Below are 13615 nucleotides of genomic sequence, written 5' to 3' on the forward strand. Positions count from 1 at the left end.
CTCAGGTAGACATCTTGTTCAGCATGGACCAGTTGGGCTGAAGACCCTGTTTCCATGGTCTATAACTCTTAAGACCACTAGTTGAGCAACCTAGGGTCACTCATTTCTGCATCAGGGAAATGTCAAGATGCATCAGTACCCAGCTGTGTGCAAATTCATGATGTGTGTTGTTTGAAAACTGCTTTTGTCTCCTAATGCATTCATTGGCTTTAATTATCTAGAAAATCAATTGTAGCACTTTGAAAGCTCTGGCACCAAGAGGATAGGGGGAGAAAATATAATGACAGCAGTGGGCAACCCTGAGTGCAGGGATTAAACATTTTATGGCTGCCTTGGACTTCACCCAATTAATTCTATTGTAATATCGATTGCATTTGGACACATACGAAATATGGCAGTTTAGGAAATCCAATCTCTTCTTTTTAAAAAGAAATGAAAGTAATAGCTTTTCAGTCCAATTTGTTCTGAAATGTCTACTATTCTGATCGCATCATATTAGTAGAGGTCTAAGTCGTTATGACATGAGAAAATCATTTGCCTGACCTAAGCTTATCTGTTCTTACCATTTAGAAATGTCTCCCTGAAGACAAAATGTATGTGTCCTTGTCAAAGCCAGGGAGTTGACTTGTCCACTCACTGCATCTAATTCATATCTAATTTCTCTCACTGCCTGATTTGAGCCCCTCTGCAATAAAGGCTAACATACCATATGTCTTCATGATGCCTGTTGTATATGCATACTAATTTCCTGTAATTTATTTAAAGCATCCCCAGTATCTCTGAATTCTAGCATTTACCAGTCTAGCACCTTTGTCAAAAGACATCTGCTTTTCCATTCTTCTTGTTTGCCAAAGTGTATACTTTCACATTTCCCCATTTTATTTTCTATTTCCCCTCTTAGCTGGCCTTAAGTGCACTTTGCAGCCTCTTTGCATTCCCTTTGTGGTTTATTCTCCCACCCAGCTTATCGTCAGCATACTTCAATGCAGTATACTTGGTCCTCTTATCGAATTCATTAATGCAGAAAATTAACTTGTAAATACTAGATGCTGTGGCAGAGATCCACGTGGCTCTTTACTGACTGCATCCTACCATTTAACGACCTCCTGTTTATTCCTAAACTTGCCTAAATTTCAGCTCATGTTGCTAATTTCATTTTCCAATCATAGGAATCCTTGTCTTATTTTATGTAGCTCCTTATCTCTTCCTAAAATATCAATATATTAAGTCTACTAGTTTCCCTTTATCTACTTTACTAGAAATAGGATCAAACTCAAGCTGATTTGTCAATTATAATTACCTTTCATGATATTTTGTATTATCATTGTGATTTTCTGCATAACCTATTGTCATGTTGCTAATGTATTTGTGGTAATTCACCTATACTTCTGTGCTAATTGACCACAATTATTAAGGATATGGTTTTGGGGTACTTGGAGACTAATAGAACATAGAATAGTACAGCACAGTACAGGCCCTTCAGCCCACAATGTTGTGCCGACCCTCAAACCCTGCCTCCCATATAAGCCCCCACCTTAAATTCCTCCATATACCTGTCTAGTAGTCTCTTAAACTTCTAGTGTATCTGCCTCCACCACTGACTCAGGCAATGCATTCCACGCACCAACCACTCTCTGAGTAAAAAACCTTCCTGTAATATCCCCCTTGAACTTCCCAACCCTTACCTTAAAGCCATGTGTTCTTGTATTGAGCAGTGGTGCCCTAGGGAAGAGGCGCTGGCTATCCACCCTATCTATTCCTCTTAATATCTTGTACACCTCTATCATGTCTCCTCTCATCCTCCTTCTCTCTAAAGAGTAAAGCCCTAGCTCCCTTAATCTCTGATCATAATGCATACTTTCTAAACCAGGCAGCATCCTGGTAAATCTCCTCTGTACCCTTTCCAATGCTTCCACATCCTTCCTATAGTGAGGTGACCAGAACTGGACACAGTACTCCAAGTGTGGCCTAACCAGAGTTTAATAGAGCTGCATCATTACATTACGACTCTTAAACGCTATCCTTCGACTTATGAAAGCTAACACCCCATAAGCTTTCTTAATTACCCTATCTACCTGTGAGGGAACTTTCAGGGATCTGAGGACATGTACCCCCAGATCCCTCTGCTCCTCCACGCTACCAAGTATCCTGCCATTTACTTTGTACTCTGCCTTGGAGTTTGTCCTTCCAAAGCGTACCACCTCACACTTCTCCAGGTTGAACTCCATCTGCCACTTCTCAGCCCACTTCTGCATCCTATCAATGTCTCTCTGCAATCTTCGACAATCCTCTACACTATCTCCAACACCACCAACCTTTGTGTCGTTTGCAAACTTGCCAACTCACCCAGTGTTAAAATTAATGATAAAATAAGTCAAAGTCAGCATAGTTTCTCTAAAGGGAAATCTTGCTTGACAAATCAGTTAGAATTCTTCAAGGAAGTAACAAGCATGGTGGACAAAGGAGAGGCAGTGGATGTCATTTATTTGGATTTTCTGAAGGCATTTAATAAGGTGCCTCACATGAGGCTGCTTAGCAAGATAAAATCTTATGGTGTGATAGGAAAGATACTGGCATGGATAGAGGAATGGCTGACAGGCAGGAGGCAGCAAGTGGGAATAAAGGGGGTCTTTTCTGGTTGGCTACCAAGGAACAGTGGTGTTCCTCAGGGGTCAATATTGGGGCTGTTATTTTTCACACTGTCAGTGATTTAGATGGTAGAATTGGTGGCTTTGTTGTAGATGATATGAAGGTAGGTGGAGGGATAGGTAGTGCTGAGGAAGCAATGTGATTGCAGCAGGACTTAGACAAATTGGAAGAATGGGCAAAAAAGTGGTGGATGGAATACAGTGTTGGGAAATGTATGATAATACATTTTGGTAGAAGGAACAATAGTGCAGATTATTATCTAAATGGGGAGAAAATTCAAACATCAGAAGTGCAAAGGGACTTCGGAGTCCTTGTGCAAGACTCCCAGAGAGTTAATTTACAGGTTGAGTCTGGTAAAGAAGGCAAAGGCAATGTTGTATGGAGTATTGTCAACAGTTTTGGGCCACTTATCTCAGAAAGGATGTATTGTCATTGGAGAGAGCCCAGAGAAGAGTCACAAGGAATGAAAGGGTTAACATATGAGGAACACACACAAAATGCTGTGGAACACAGCAGGCCAGGCAGCATCTATAGGAAGAAGTACAGTCGATGCTTTGGGCCGAGACCCTTCGTCAGGTCCTGTACTCGCTGGAATTCAGAAGAATGCATGGGGATCTCATCGAAACCTACCGAATGTTGAAAGGACTCGATAAGGTGGATGTGGAGAGGATGTTTCCTGTGGTGGAGGTATCCAGAACTAGAGGGCACAACCTCAAAACTGAGGGGTGACCTTTTAGAACAGAGATAAGGAGGAATTTTTTTTTTAGCCAGAGAGTTGTGAATCTGTGGAATACTCTGTCACAGACTGTGGTGGAGGCCAATAATCCATGGGTAAGTTGATAGATTCCTGATTGGTCAGGGCATGAAGGGATATGGTGAGAGGGCCGGTATATGGGTTTGAATGGAATCCGGGATCAGCCATGATGAAATGGTGGAGCGACTCGATGGGCTGAGAGGACTAATTCTGCTCCTATGTCTTATGGTCTTTAAAAATTTCCAATTTCTCATGCTTTCTATTTATTTTCAAACTAAAAGTAGCTGCCTACCTTGCAGTTCGTAGGAACTTCTTGACATCTATGAAAGCTTGGAAATGCGTCACACTCTGTGCAGAAACTTTTTAAAATCCATTTTCTATAGTTCAACAGTTCTGGGAGCTCCCAACATCTGACTCCATTAATTTCCAAATCTTACTTATCCCTCTCTTTAGTTGCTGTTTTGCATTTTAAGATCATAGTTTAGGAACCAACCATGTCCCTGTCAGACTGAAGTTCATCATGTTGTTATCAGTGTTTCTCTGTGGATCTTTGACTGCCAGATTACTGTCTGTTATTATACCATTTTAGTCATCTGAAGTTAGTTTCTAAATGATTATATTTACAAGGAAGTAATGATAATAAGTAACTTATAGAGCACTTTTCATGCAAACAATGTAATTCAAAGTGCTTTACAGTGGGATATAGTTCAGATATGAAAATAAAAGACAAAAGGATGTTAGTTAAAAGCAAGGTTTGAGCTGACATTTAACAGTGTCAATTGAATCTGCATCCATAAGAAATAAGAGCAGAACTAGGCTATTCGGCGTATTGAGTCTGCTTCACCATTCCATCCTGACTGATTTATTATGCTCCTCTACACTATTCTCCTGTCTTCCCCCCCCCCCCATAACCTTTGGTCCCCTGATTAATCAAGAACCTATCAACCTCCACCGTGATATATCCAAAGATTGGTCTGCACAGCCATCTGTGGCAGTGAATTCCACAGATTCACCACCCTCTGGCTGAAGAAAATTTTCTTCATCTCTGTTTTAAATAGACATCCCTCAATTTTGAGGCTGTGCCCTCAAGTTCCAGAATCTCCCAGTATAGGAAACATCCTGTCCACATCCACTCTATCTAGGCCTCTCAATATGTTTCAATGAGATCCCCCCCACCCCTGCTCCATTCTATTAAACCAGCAAGAACTGGACCAGAGCCTCAAATGGTCCTCACATGTTAACCCTTTCATCCCTGCGATTATTCTCATGAACCTTCTCTGGGCCTTCTCCAATACCAGCAATATTTTCTTTGATAAGGGGCCCAAAACCGCTCACAATACTTCGTGTGGTCTGACCAATGCTTCATACAGCCTCAGCATTACATTCTTGCTTTTATATTTTAGTCCCCTCAAAATGAATGCTAACTTTGACCATAAGACCATAACTACAGGAGCAGAATTAGGCCATTTGGCCCATCGGGTCTGCTCCAGAACTTCTTCCTGACTCTCAGCCCCAATCTCCTGCTTTCCCCTCGTACCCCTTCATGCCCTGATCAATCAAAAATCTATCAACCTCTGCCTTAAGGGTGTATATAAAGACTTGGCCTATATGGCTGCCTATGGCATTGAATTCCACAGATTCACCACTCTCTAGCAAAAGAAATTCCTCCTCATCTCTATCCTAAAAGGATGCCCCTCTATTCTGAGGCTGTGTCCTCTGGTCTTAGACTCTCCCACCATAAGAAACATTTTCTGCACATCCATCCGATCAAGGCCTTTCATCATTTGATAGGTTTCCTTGCCACTGACTTAACCTGCAAGTTAACCTTTACGGAATCCTGCACGAAGACTCCCATGTCTCTGATTTCTGAATTCTCCCCATTTAGAAAATAGTCCACGCCTTTATTCCTTCTGCCAAATTACATGACAGTGCAGTTCCCTACTCTGTATTCCATCTGTCACTTTGCCCATTCCCCCAATCTAAGTCCTTCTGCAAACACCCTGCTTCCTCAGTACTACCTGCCCCTCCACCTAGATTCATACTGTTCACAAACTTAGCCGCAAAGTCATCAATTCCTTCATTCAAGTCATTGACATATAACATGTAAAGAATCAGTCCCAACACCAACCCCTGCAGCACACCACTAGTCCCTGGCAGCCAAACAGAAAAGGCCCCCTTCATTCCCACTCTTTGCCTCCTGCCAGTCAGCCAGTCTTCTATCCGTGTTTGTAACATTCTTTAATACCATAGGCTCTTGTCAAGCAGCCTCATATGCGGCAGCTTTTCGAAGGCCTTCTGAAAATCCAAATAACCAACATCCACTGACAGTCCTTTGTCTGTCCTGCCTGTTCTTTACTCAAATAGTTCAAACAGATTTGTCAGACAAGATTTCCCCTTTAGAAAACTACGCTGACTTCGGCCTATTTTATCATGTGCCTCCAAGTACTCTGAAACCTCATTCCAACATCTTTCCAACCACTGATGCCTTCTGCCTCCCTCCCTTTTGAAAGAGTGCATGACATTTGCAATTTTCCAGTCCTCAAGAACCATTCCAGAATCCTGGGGTTTAATCCATTTGGTCCGGGTGACTTATCTACCTTTAGACTTTTCAGCTTACCAAGCACCTTCTCCGTACTAAAAGCACCAAAACTCACTCCTACCCCCAGACACACTTGCATTTCTGGCAATCTGCTAGTGTCTTCCACAGTGAAGTCTGATGCAAAATACTTATTAAGTTTGTCCAACATTTCTTTGACCGCCTCTAGCTCTTATAGTTTTAGCTATTGAGCTCCACAATTAAGGGGTGCAGTTCAGAAAAGCTGACCTGCCAATTATCTTTTGAGGGAGAGTGTTTAAATTTAAGTGACTGGTGGATGAAGACGTGAGAGAAGTGACATGTGGTTCCTTCAGCAAACACGAGGAAATCTGCAGATGCTGGAATTTCAAGCAACACACATAAAAGTTGCTGGTGAACGCAGCAGGCCAGGCAGCATCTCTAGGAAGCGGTACAGTCGACGTTTCAGGCCGAGACCCTTTGTCAGGACTAACTGAAAGAAGAGCTAGTAAGAGATTTGAAAGTGGGAGGGGGAGGGGGAGGGGGAGATCCGAAATGATAGGAGAAGACAGGAGGGGGAGGGATGGAGCCAAGAGCTGGACAGGCAATTGGCAAAAGGGATATGAGAGGATCATGGGACAGGATGCCTAGGGAGAAAGAAAGGGGGGGGAACAGAGGATGGGCAAGGAGTATAGTGAGAGGGACAGAAGGAGAACAGAGGTTCCTTCTGCATGTTTTCCCCTTTGCTAGTCGAGATGTTCCACACTAATGAGAACAAATGTTTCCCACTACCTTATGGTATTTAGATAAAAAATTCCAAATTTCACCTTCCAGGTAATGACTCACCTGCACGTGATTGATGAGCGCATGAACCAGAGCCTCTCTCTGCTTTACAAGGTTCCATCAGTGGCAGAAGAGATCCAGGATGAAGTTGGTATGTTTGCTTTACCAGATAATGCTTGAAACATTCGACAGGTCAGCCATGGGGAAGTACACAAAGGCAAAGATAGACTCACAGCTTTGGGCGGTCGACCCACTGACTTACCAGGCTTCAGACAGTTTGTATCGTTAACTTGTTGTCACTACATTGTTTAATGTGTTGAGCAAAGAAAAGAAATAACAAAAGAGAATACGATTTATTTACACAAACAAAAGAGTACCGATAAATCTGTGATTGCATTGGCAGCATCTTGGAAAGGGAGTTAGCATTTCACGTCAAAGTTAATTTTATATTAAAGTTTATGTTAGTTAGTTTTAAATTGCTGGTGGAAGGATGAATAAATGAAAAAGAGTATCTGAGATGAGGCCAGAGTTAAAAGTGAGTGGTACACATTGGCCTCTGATTGATAAGAATGCAGGCAGTTGGAAAGAGAGAGAGAGTAAACAATGTTCCTCAATCGTTGACGTCGATGAGTACCTCGACACCATTATGATGGTGTCGAGACTAGCGTATGATTTGGATTTAAGCGAGGGAGAGTTGCACAGCATCAGCCTCAGTCTCTCTTCCCAATTCCCATCTGGATCCAGTGGCGAGACAGAGTCTAGAGGGCTGGAGATGGGACTAGGCGCAGCGGCTGACCAGGGCGTCGTCCGTGTCTTGTTGTGCTCTACACGTTCCACGACGCTTGCAGAGACCGCCTTCTTGACCGTTGGACCTTCCATTGGTCTCGTCCGCTCAATATGCCGGAGTCTGTCTTCACATGCTGGGATAGACAACTCCCTATCTCACCGAGCGTTTGAGACCTGTTGGCTACCCTCACCTGGTTTAGCCGGCTTGTCAAAGCCGTTGCCTGGGGTGTGGCTGCTGTCGCATGCAAACAGCTATGGGGTGCCACAGGTGAGAGCTGAGTGCCAGGTGGGGACCAAAGGTGGGCTAACCACCTTGAAAAGGACGCGACATGCTCCCCCTCCAGAGGTGCTATCCCTCCCTGATACCCCATACACCCCGAGAGTGAACAATAACAACATTGGAAAGACAGATCTACAGCTACATCTGGGTAGGGGGGTGGGGGGGTGGTGTTGGAGATGTGTCTCTACCAAAGAAGGTGTAAGGTGGTGCTTCCCTCTGCTCCTTTGCCAGTCACCCTTGGACACGGTGAAGCCATGGGAGCAGGCAGTGGAAGACCATGATTGTCAGACGACACAGCACATAACAAACGAATGAACAGCTACATATAGTAGACAGGAAATGCTTGCAGAGACAATTAGCCAAATGGGGATGACTTTGGTGGACATCTTGGTCAGCATGGAAATGTTGTGTTGAAGGGCTTGTTTCTATCATCTATAATTCCTTCAGGTCAACGTGTCCATGCCAACCAACCAGAGGACATCATGTACCACTCGCCTTCAACTTGTGCCTCTTCTCAGAGATATTCTCCTTGACTTGTCCATCCCTCCACCGGTCTCTCGGTAATTTGAAATTACCTTGTATCCTTTCTCTTTTGCAGGGTCTTTGACGTGAAATGCTAACTCCCTACTCAAAATGCTGCCAATGCATTCTCAGATTTATCGGTACTCTGTCATTTGTGTAAATAGGTTGTATTCTTGCTTGTTTTCTTTTGTAAAAATCGAAAAATGTTGAGCTATAAGAAATCTCCAGCATATCAGGGTCTGGGGAAATGGAGACAATATAACCTGCAGCTGAACTGTCCTGTTTTGACTCAGAGAAAACAAAGGTGTAGAGTTCAGTAAACACAAGGAATTCTACAGATGCTGGAATTTCAAGCAACACACATAAAAGTTTCTGGTGAACGCAGCAGCCCAGGCAGCATCTCTAGGAAGAGGTACAGTCGACGTTTCGGGCCGAGACCCTTCGTCAGGACTAACTGAAAGAAGAGCTAGTAAGAGATTTGAAAGTGGGAGGGGGAAGGGGAGATCTGAAATGATAGAAGAAGACAGGAGGGGGAGGGATGGAGCCAAGAGCTGGACAGTTGATTGACAAAAGGGATATGAGAAGATCATGGAACAGGAGTCCTAGGGAGAAAGAAGAGGGGGATGGGGGAAGCCCAGAGGATGGGCAAGGGGTATAGTCAGAGGGACAGAGGGAGAAAAAGGGAGAGAGAAAAAGCAAGTGTGTATATATATATATATATATATATAAATAAATAACGGATGGGGTACAAGGGGGAGGTGGGGCATTAGCGGAAGTTAGAGAAGTCAATGTTCATGCCATCAGGTTGGAGGTTACCCAGACGGAATATAAGGTGTTGTCCCTCCAACCTGAGTGTGGCTTAATCTTTACAGTAGAGGAGGCCGTGGATAGACATATCAGAATGGGAATGGGATGTGGAATTAAAGTGTGTGGCCACAGAGATCCTGCTTTCTCTGGCGGACAGAGCGTAGGTGTTCAGCGAAACGATCTCCCAGTCTGCGTCGGGTCTTGCCAATATATAGAAGGCTGCATCGGGAGCACCGGATGCAGTATATCACCCCAGCCAACTCACAGGTGAAGTGTCGCCTCACCTGGAAGGACTGGCCTCCGGGTTCAACATATAATTCTCCGTAACTTCCGCAACCTCCAACAGGGTCCCACCACTAAGCACATCTTTCCCTCCGCCCCCCCCCCCCCGCCGCTTTCCGCAGGGATCGCTCCCTACACGACTCCCTTGTCCATTTGTCCCCCCCCCCCCATCCCTCCCCACTGATCTTCCTCCTGGCACTTATCCTTGTAAGTGCCAATAGGCGGGTCCTGGACTTATATTTCCTGGCATAATTTACATATTACTATTTAACTATTTATGGTTTTATTACTATTTATTATTTATGGTGCAACTGTAATGAAAACCAGTTTCCCCCGGGATCAATAAAGTATGACTATGACTAAGCGGAACAAGTGCTACACATGACCTTACACTTCCTCCGTCACTACCATTCAGGGCCCCAGACAGTCCTATCAATGTCCCGCTGTAACCCCTGACAGCCGTCCACACTATCCACAACACCCCCAACCTTTCTGTCATCAGCAAACTTACTAACCCATCCCTCCACTTCCTCATCCAGGTCATTTATAAAAATCACAAAGAGAAGGGGTCCTAGAACAGATCCCTGAGGCACACCACTGGTCACCGACCTCCATGCAGAATATGAACCATCTACAACCACTCTTTGCCTTCTTTGAGCAAGCCAATTCTGGATCCATAAAGCAATGTCCCCTTGGATCCCATGTCTCCTTACTTTCTCAATAAGCCTTGCATGGGGTACTTTGTCAAATGCCGTGCTGAAATCCACACACACTACATCTACTGCTCTACGTCAAATGTGTTTAGTCACATCCTCAAAAAAAAAGTCAATCAGGCTCGTAAGGTCTGGCCTGCCTTTGACAAAGCCATGCTGACTATTCCTAATCATATTATGCCTCTCAGGATCTTCTCCATCAACTTACCAACCACTGAAGTAAAACTCACTGGTCTATAATTTTCTGGGCTATCTCTACTCCCTTTCTTGAATAAGGGAACAACATCTGCAACCCTCCAATCCTCCAAAATCTCTCCCGTCCCCATTGATGATGCAAAGATCATTGCCAGAGGCTCAGCAATCTCCTCCCTCACCTCCCACAGTAGGCTGGAGTACATCTCATCTGGTCCTGGAGATTTATCCAACTTTTCCAAAAGCTTCAACACATCCTCTTTCTATATGCTCAAGCTTTTCAGTCCGCTGCATGTCATCCCTACAATCACCAAGATCTTTTTCCATAGTGAATACTGAAGCAATGTATTCATTAAGTACCTCCGCTATCTCCTCCGGTTCTATACACATTTTTCCACTGTCACACTTGAATAGTCCTATTCTCTCACATCTTATCCTCTTGCTCTTCACATACTTGTAGAATGCCTTGGGGTTTTCCTTAATCCTGCTCTCCAAGGCCTTCTCATGGGCCCTTCTGGCTCTCCTAATTTCATTCTTAAGCTCCTTCCTGCCAGCTTTATAATTTTCTAGATCTCTGCCATTACCTAGTTTTTTGAACCTTTTGTAAGCTTTTCCTTTCCTCTTGACTAGATTTACAACAGTCTTTGTACACCATGGTTCCTGTACCCTACTATCCTTTCCCTGTCCCATTGGAACATACCTATGCAGAACGCCACGCAAATATCCCCTGAACATTTGCCACATTTCTGCCGTACGTTTCCCTGAGAACATCTGTTCCCAATTTAAGCTTCCAAGTTCCTGCCTGATAGCCTCATAATTTCCCTTACTCCAATTGAACACTTTCCTAACTTGTCTGTTCCTATCCCTCTCCAATGCTATGGTAAAGGAGATAAAGTTCAAAGTAAACGTATTATCAAAGTACATATATGTCACCACGTACAACCCTAAGATTCGTTTTCTTTCACAATAACTCCAGCAAAACACAATAGAATCAATTAAAGACAGTGCCCAACAAGACAAACACCACTGTGCAAAAGAAAACAAACTGTGCAAATACAAAAAGAGAAAAAAGTAATTAAAAAAAATATTGAGAACCTGAGATGAAGTGTAACGTCATCTTGGGCCAAAAGTTTTGCATGTACAGCTGTACTGTCCATGGGTTATGGGAACAGGTCAGTGATGGGGTGAGGGAAGTTATCCCCTCTAGTTCAGGAGCCTGATGGTTGAGGGATAATAACTTCCTGAATCTGGTGATTTGGATCCTGAGACTTCTGTACGTCCTTCCTGATGGCAGCAGCAAGAAAAGAGCTTGGCCTTGGATGGTGGGGGTCCTTGATGATGATTGCTGCTTTCCTGTGGTGACGCTCTGTGTGGATGTGTCTTATGATGGGGAGGCTTTACCTGTGATGGAGTGGGCCATAACCACTACTTTCTGTAAGCTTTTTAGCAGGATTATCTGAATAAACCAAATGAAGGGAAAAAATGTCACCATATCTATACAAGCCTGAAAATCCCAGGTACACTCCCCAATCCAGGCTGATCACTGCTGTCTTTGGGGTACCTAACTGATTAAAAAAACACCTGGGTTAAAAAATGTGTACCCTTGATTGGGTGGGGTCAGGGTTTTGTTCACTATTATTCTCCAAAGATGAACTTCTGGTTCCAGTGCAACACACAACGTGCTGCAGGAACTCAGCAGGTCAGGCAGCGTCTATGGAGGATGACGTTCCGGCCGGAGACCCTTCATCCGTGTTGAGCCTTTGCATACAGAGTGTCCACTTGTGCAGTAGGGAGCTGCTGATGATTGAACCTTACAAGGTCCTGGTTCTGTGGATGAAGGAAGAGGAAATTAGAGGGAGTATGTAGAAGTCTAACTGAAATTATAGAGCTACATCACGGAACAAGCTTTTCCAGCCAACAAGCCGCGACCCCCCCCCCCTCCCCTTCCCTCCCCCCGGCAACCCACCTATTCACAGGACAACTTACAATCACTAATTAACTTGCTCTCCAGTATGTCTTTGGACTGCAGTAGGAAATTGGAGCACCCCAAGGAAACCCATATGGTCACGGGGAGAATGTAGAGACGACACCGGAAATGAACTCTGAACTCAGATTCTGCAAGCTGACACTGACCACTAAGCTACCGTGGTGCCCCAAATATAACAAAAACACCTAAATTTAGCCCCACTTTAATCTGAAGCGAAAATGGCAATCATGGCCGATCCAGTCAATAATTAAAATCCTTTTAAACGAATATTAAGTAAAATTAATAAGATTACCGAATGGAACAAAACCAATGGCTTCTGCCAGGTCTTTAAATCACTAAATACTTAGCTTCCGTAAATACTTTGATGCATTCCTTGGATTGCAAAAATGGGTCACTTGTACTTTATCATACATCTCTTCGTGTTGAGTGTGGCTTCACACCAATAGCAACAGAGTAGCGCGGCACCAACGATCAGGGTTCAATTCCCTCCTGTCTTTAACAAATTTGTATGCTCTTCCCGTGACCACGTGTGTTCCTTCGGGTGCTCCAGTATCCTGCAACATTCCAGAGACATATGGGTTAGAGTTGGTGAGTTGTGAGTATGCTCTGTTGGCACTGGAAGTATGCCAACACCTGCGGGCTGCCTCCAGCACATTCTCAAATTGTGTTGGTTGTTGTTGCAAACGAGGCTTTTCACTGTATTTTCAATGTACACATGACAAATAAAGCTAATCTCTTTTTTAATGTGACAGAATACCAAGTGCAGCTGACATTTTAAATATAGATAAATATATTACATTTTTCACAAGACAGATGAGCTGAATTTTTCATGACTGTAATTTGTATGTTAAATTTGCAATGCTTTTATTGCTTAGTATTTTGAAGCATCACCTTGCCATTGTGCGGATGACTATTAGCTCTGATGAGATACTAATAGTTGCCTGCAGCATTGACACCGCATTCTGTACTCAAGGCTGAAGTGTTGAAAATAATTCTACTTTGAATTTAGCAGCGCTGTACTAAGAAAGATCTCAGTGGGGAGATTGCCGCAGTGAGTTTATTGCATTTCCCTTTGCAATTACAATATTGTGAGTGTTTTCAGAAGAATATCTAGATGTAAATCAAAAATCCCAAACCCATGAGGTTTTCTTTCTAATTTAACATCATGTACAGACTTCAACCTGGATGTTTTTCTAAAGATCTATGCTTCGGGATCAGAAAGTCACTGTTTACAGAATGCATGTAGCTATGTCAATGCAAAATTCAAAGTAAATTTATTATCAAAGTGCGTATATGTCTCCATATG

At 43.5% G+C, this 13615-nt stretch overlaps 1 protein-coding gene across 4 annotated transcripts in view; it reads left to right on the forward strand.

The window, feature by feature from the left end:
• The window catches only part of appa (amyloid beta (A4) precursor protein a), a 216980-nt gene that overhangs the window by 175310 nt on the left and 28055 nt on the right, over positions 1 to 13615 (forward strand). For all 4 annotated transcript variants that reach the window (XM_072259874.1, XM_072259876.1, XM_072259872.1 and 1 more), the window contains one exon: positions 6792 to 6891. In XM_072259874.1, coding sequence (XP_072115975.1) covers positions 6792 to 6891 — 100 coding nt within the window. The remainder of the gene's footprint in view (positions 1 to 6791; positions 6892 to 13615) is intronic.

Source organism: Mobula birostris, chromosome 6, assembly GCF_030028105.1.
Source record: "Mobula birostris isolate sMobBir1 chromosome 6, sMobBir1.hap1, whole genome shotgun sequence".
In the NCBI taxonomy this organism is placed as follows: Eukaryota; Metazoa; Chordata; class Chondrichthyes; order Myliobatiformes; family Myliobatidae; genus Mobula; species Mobula birostris.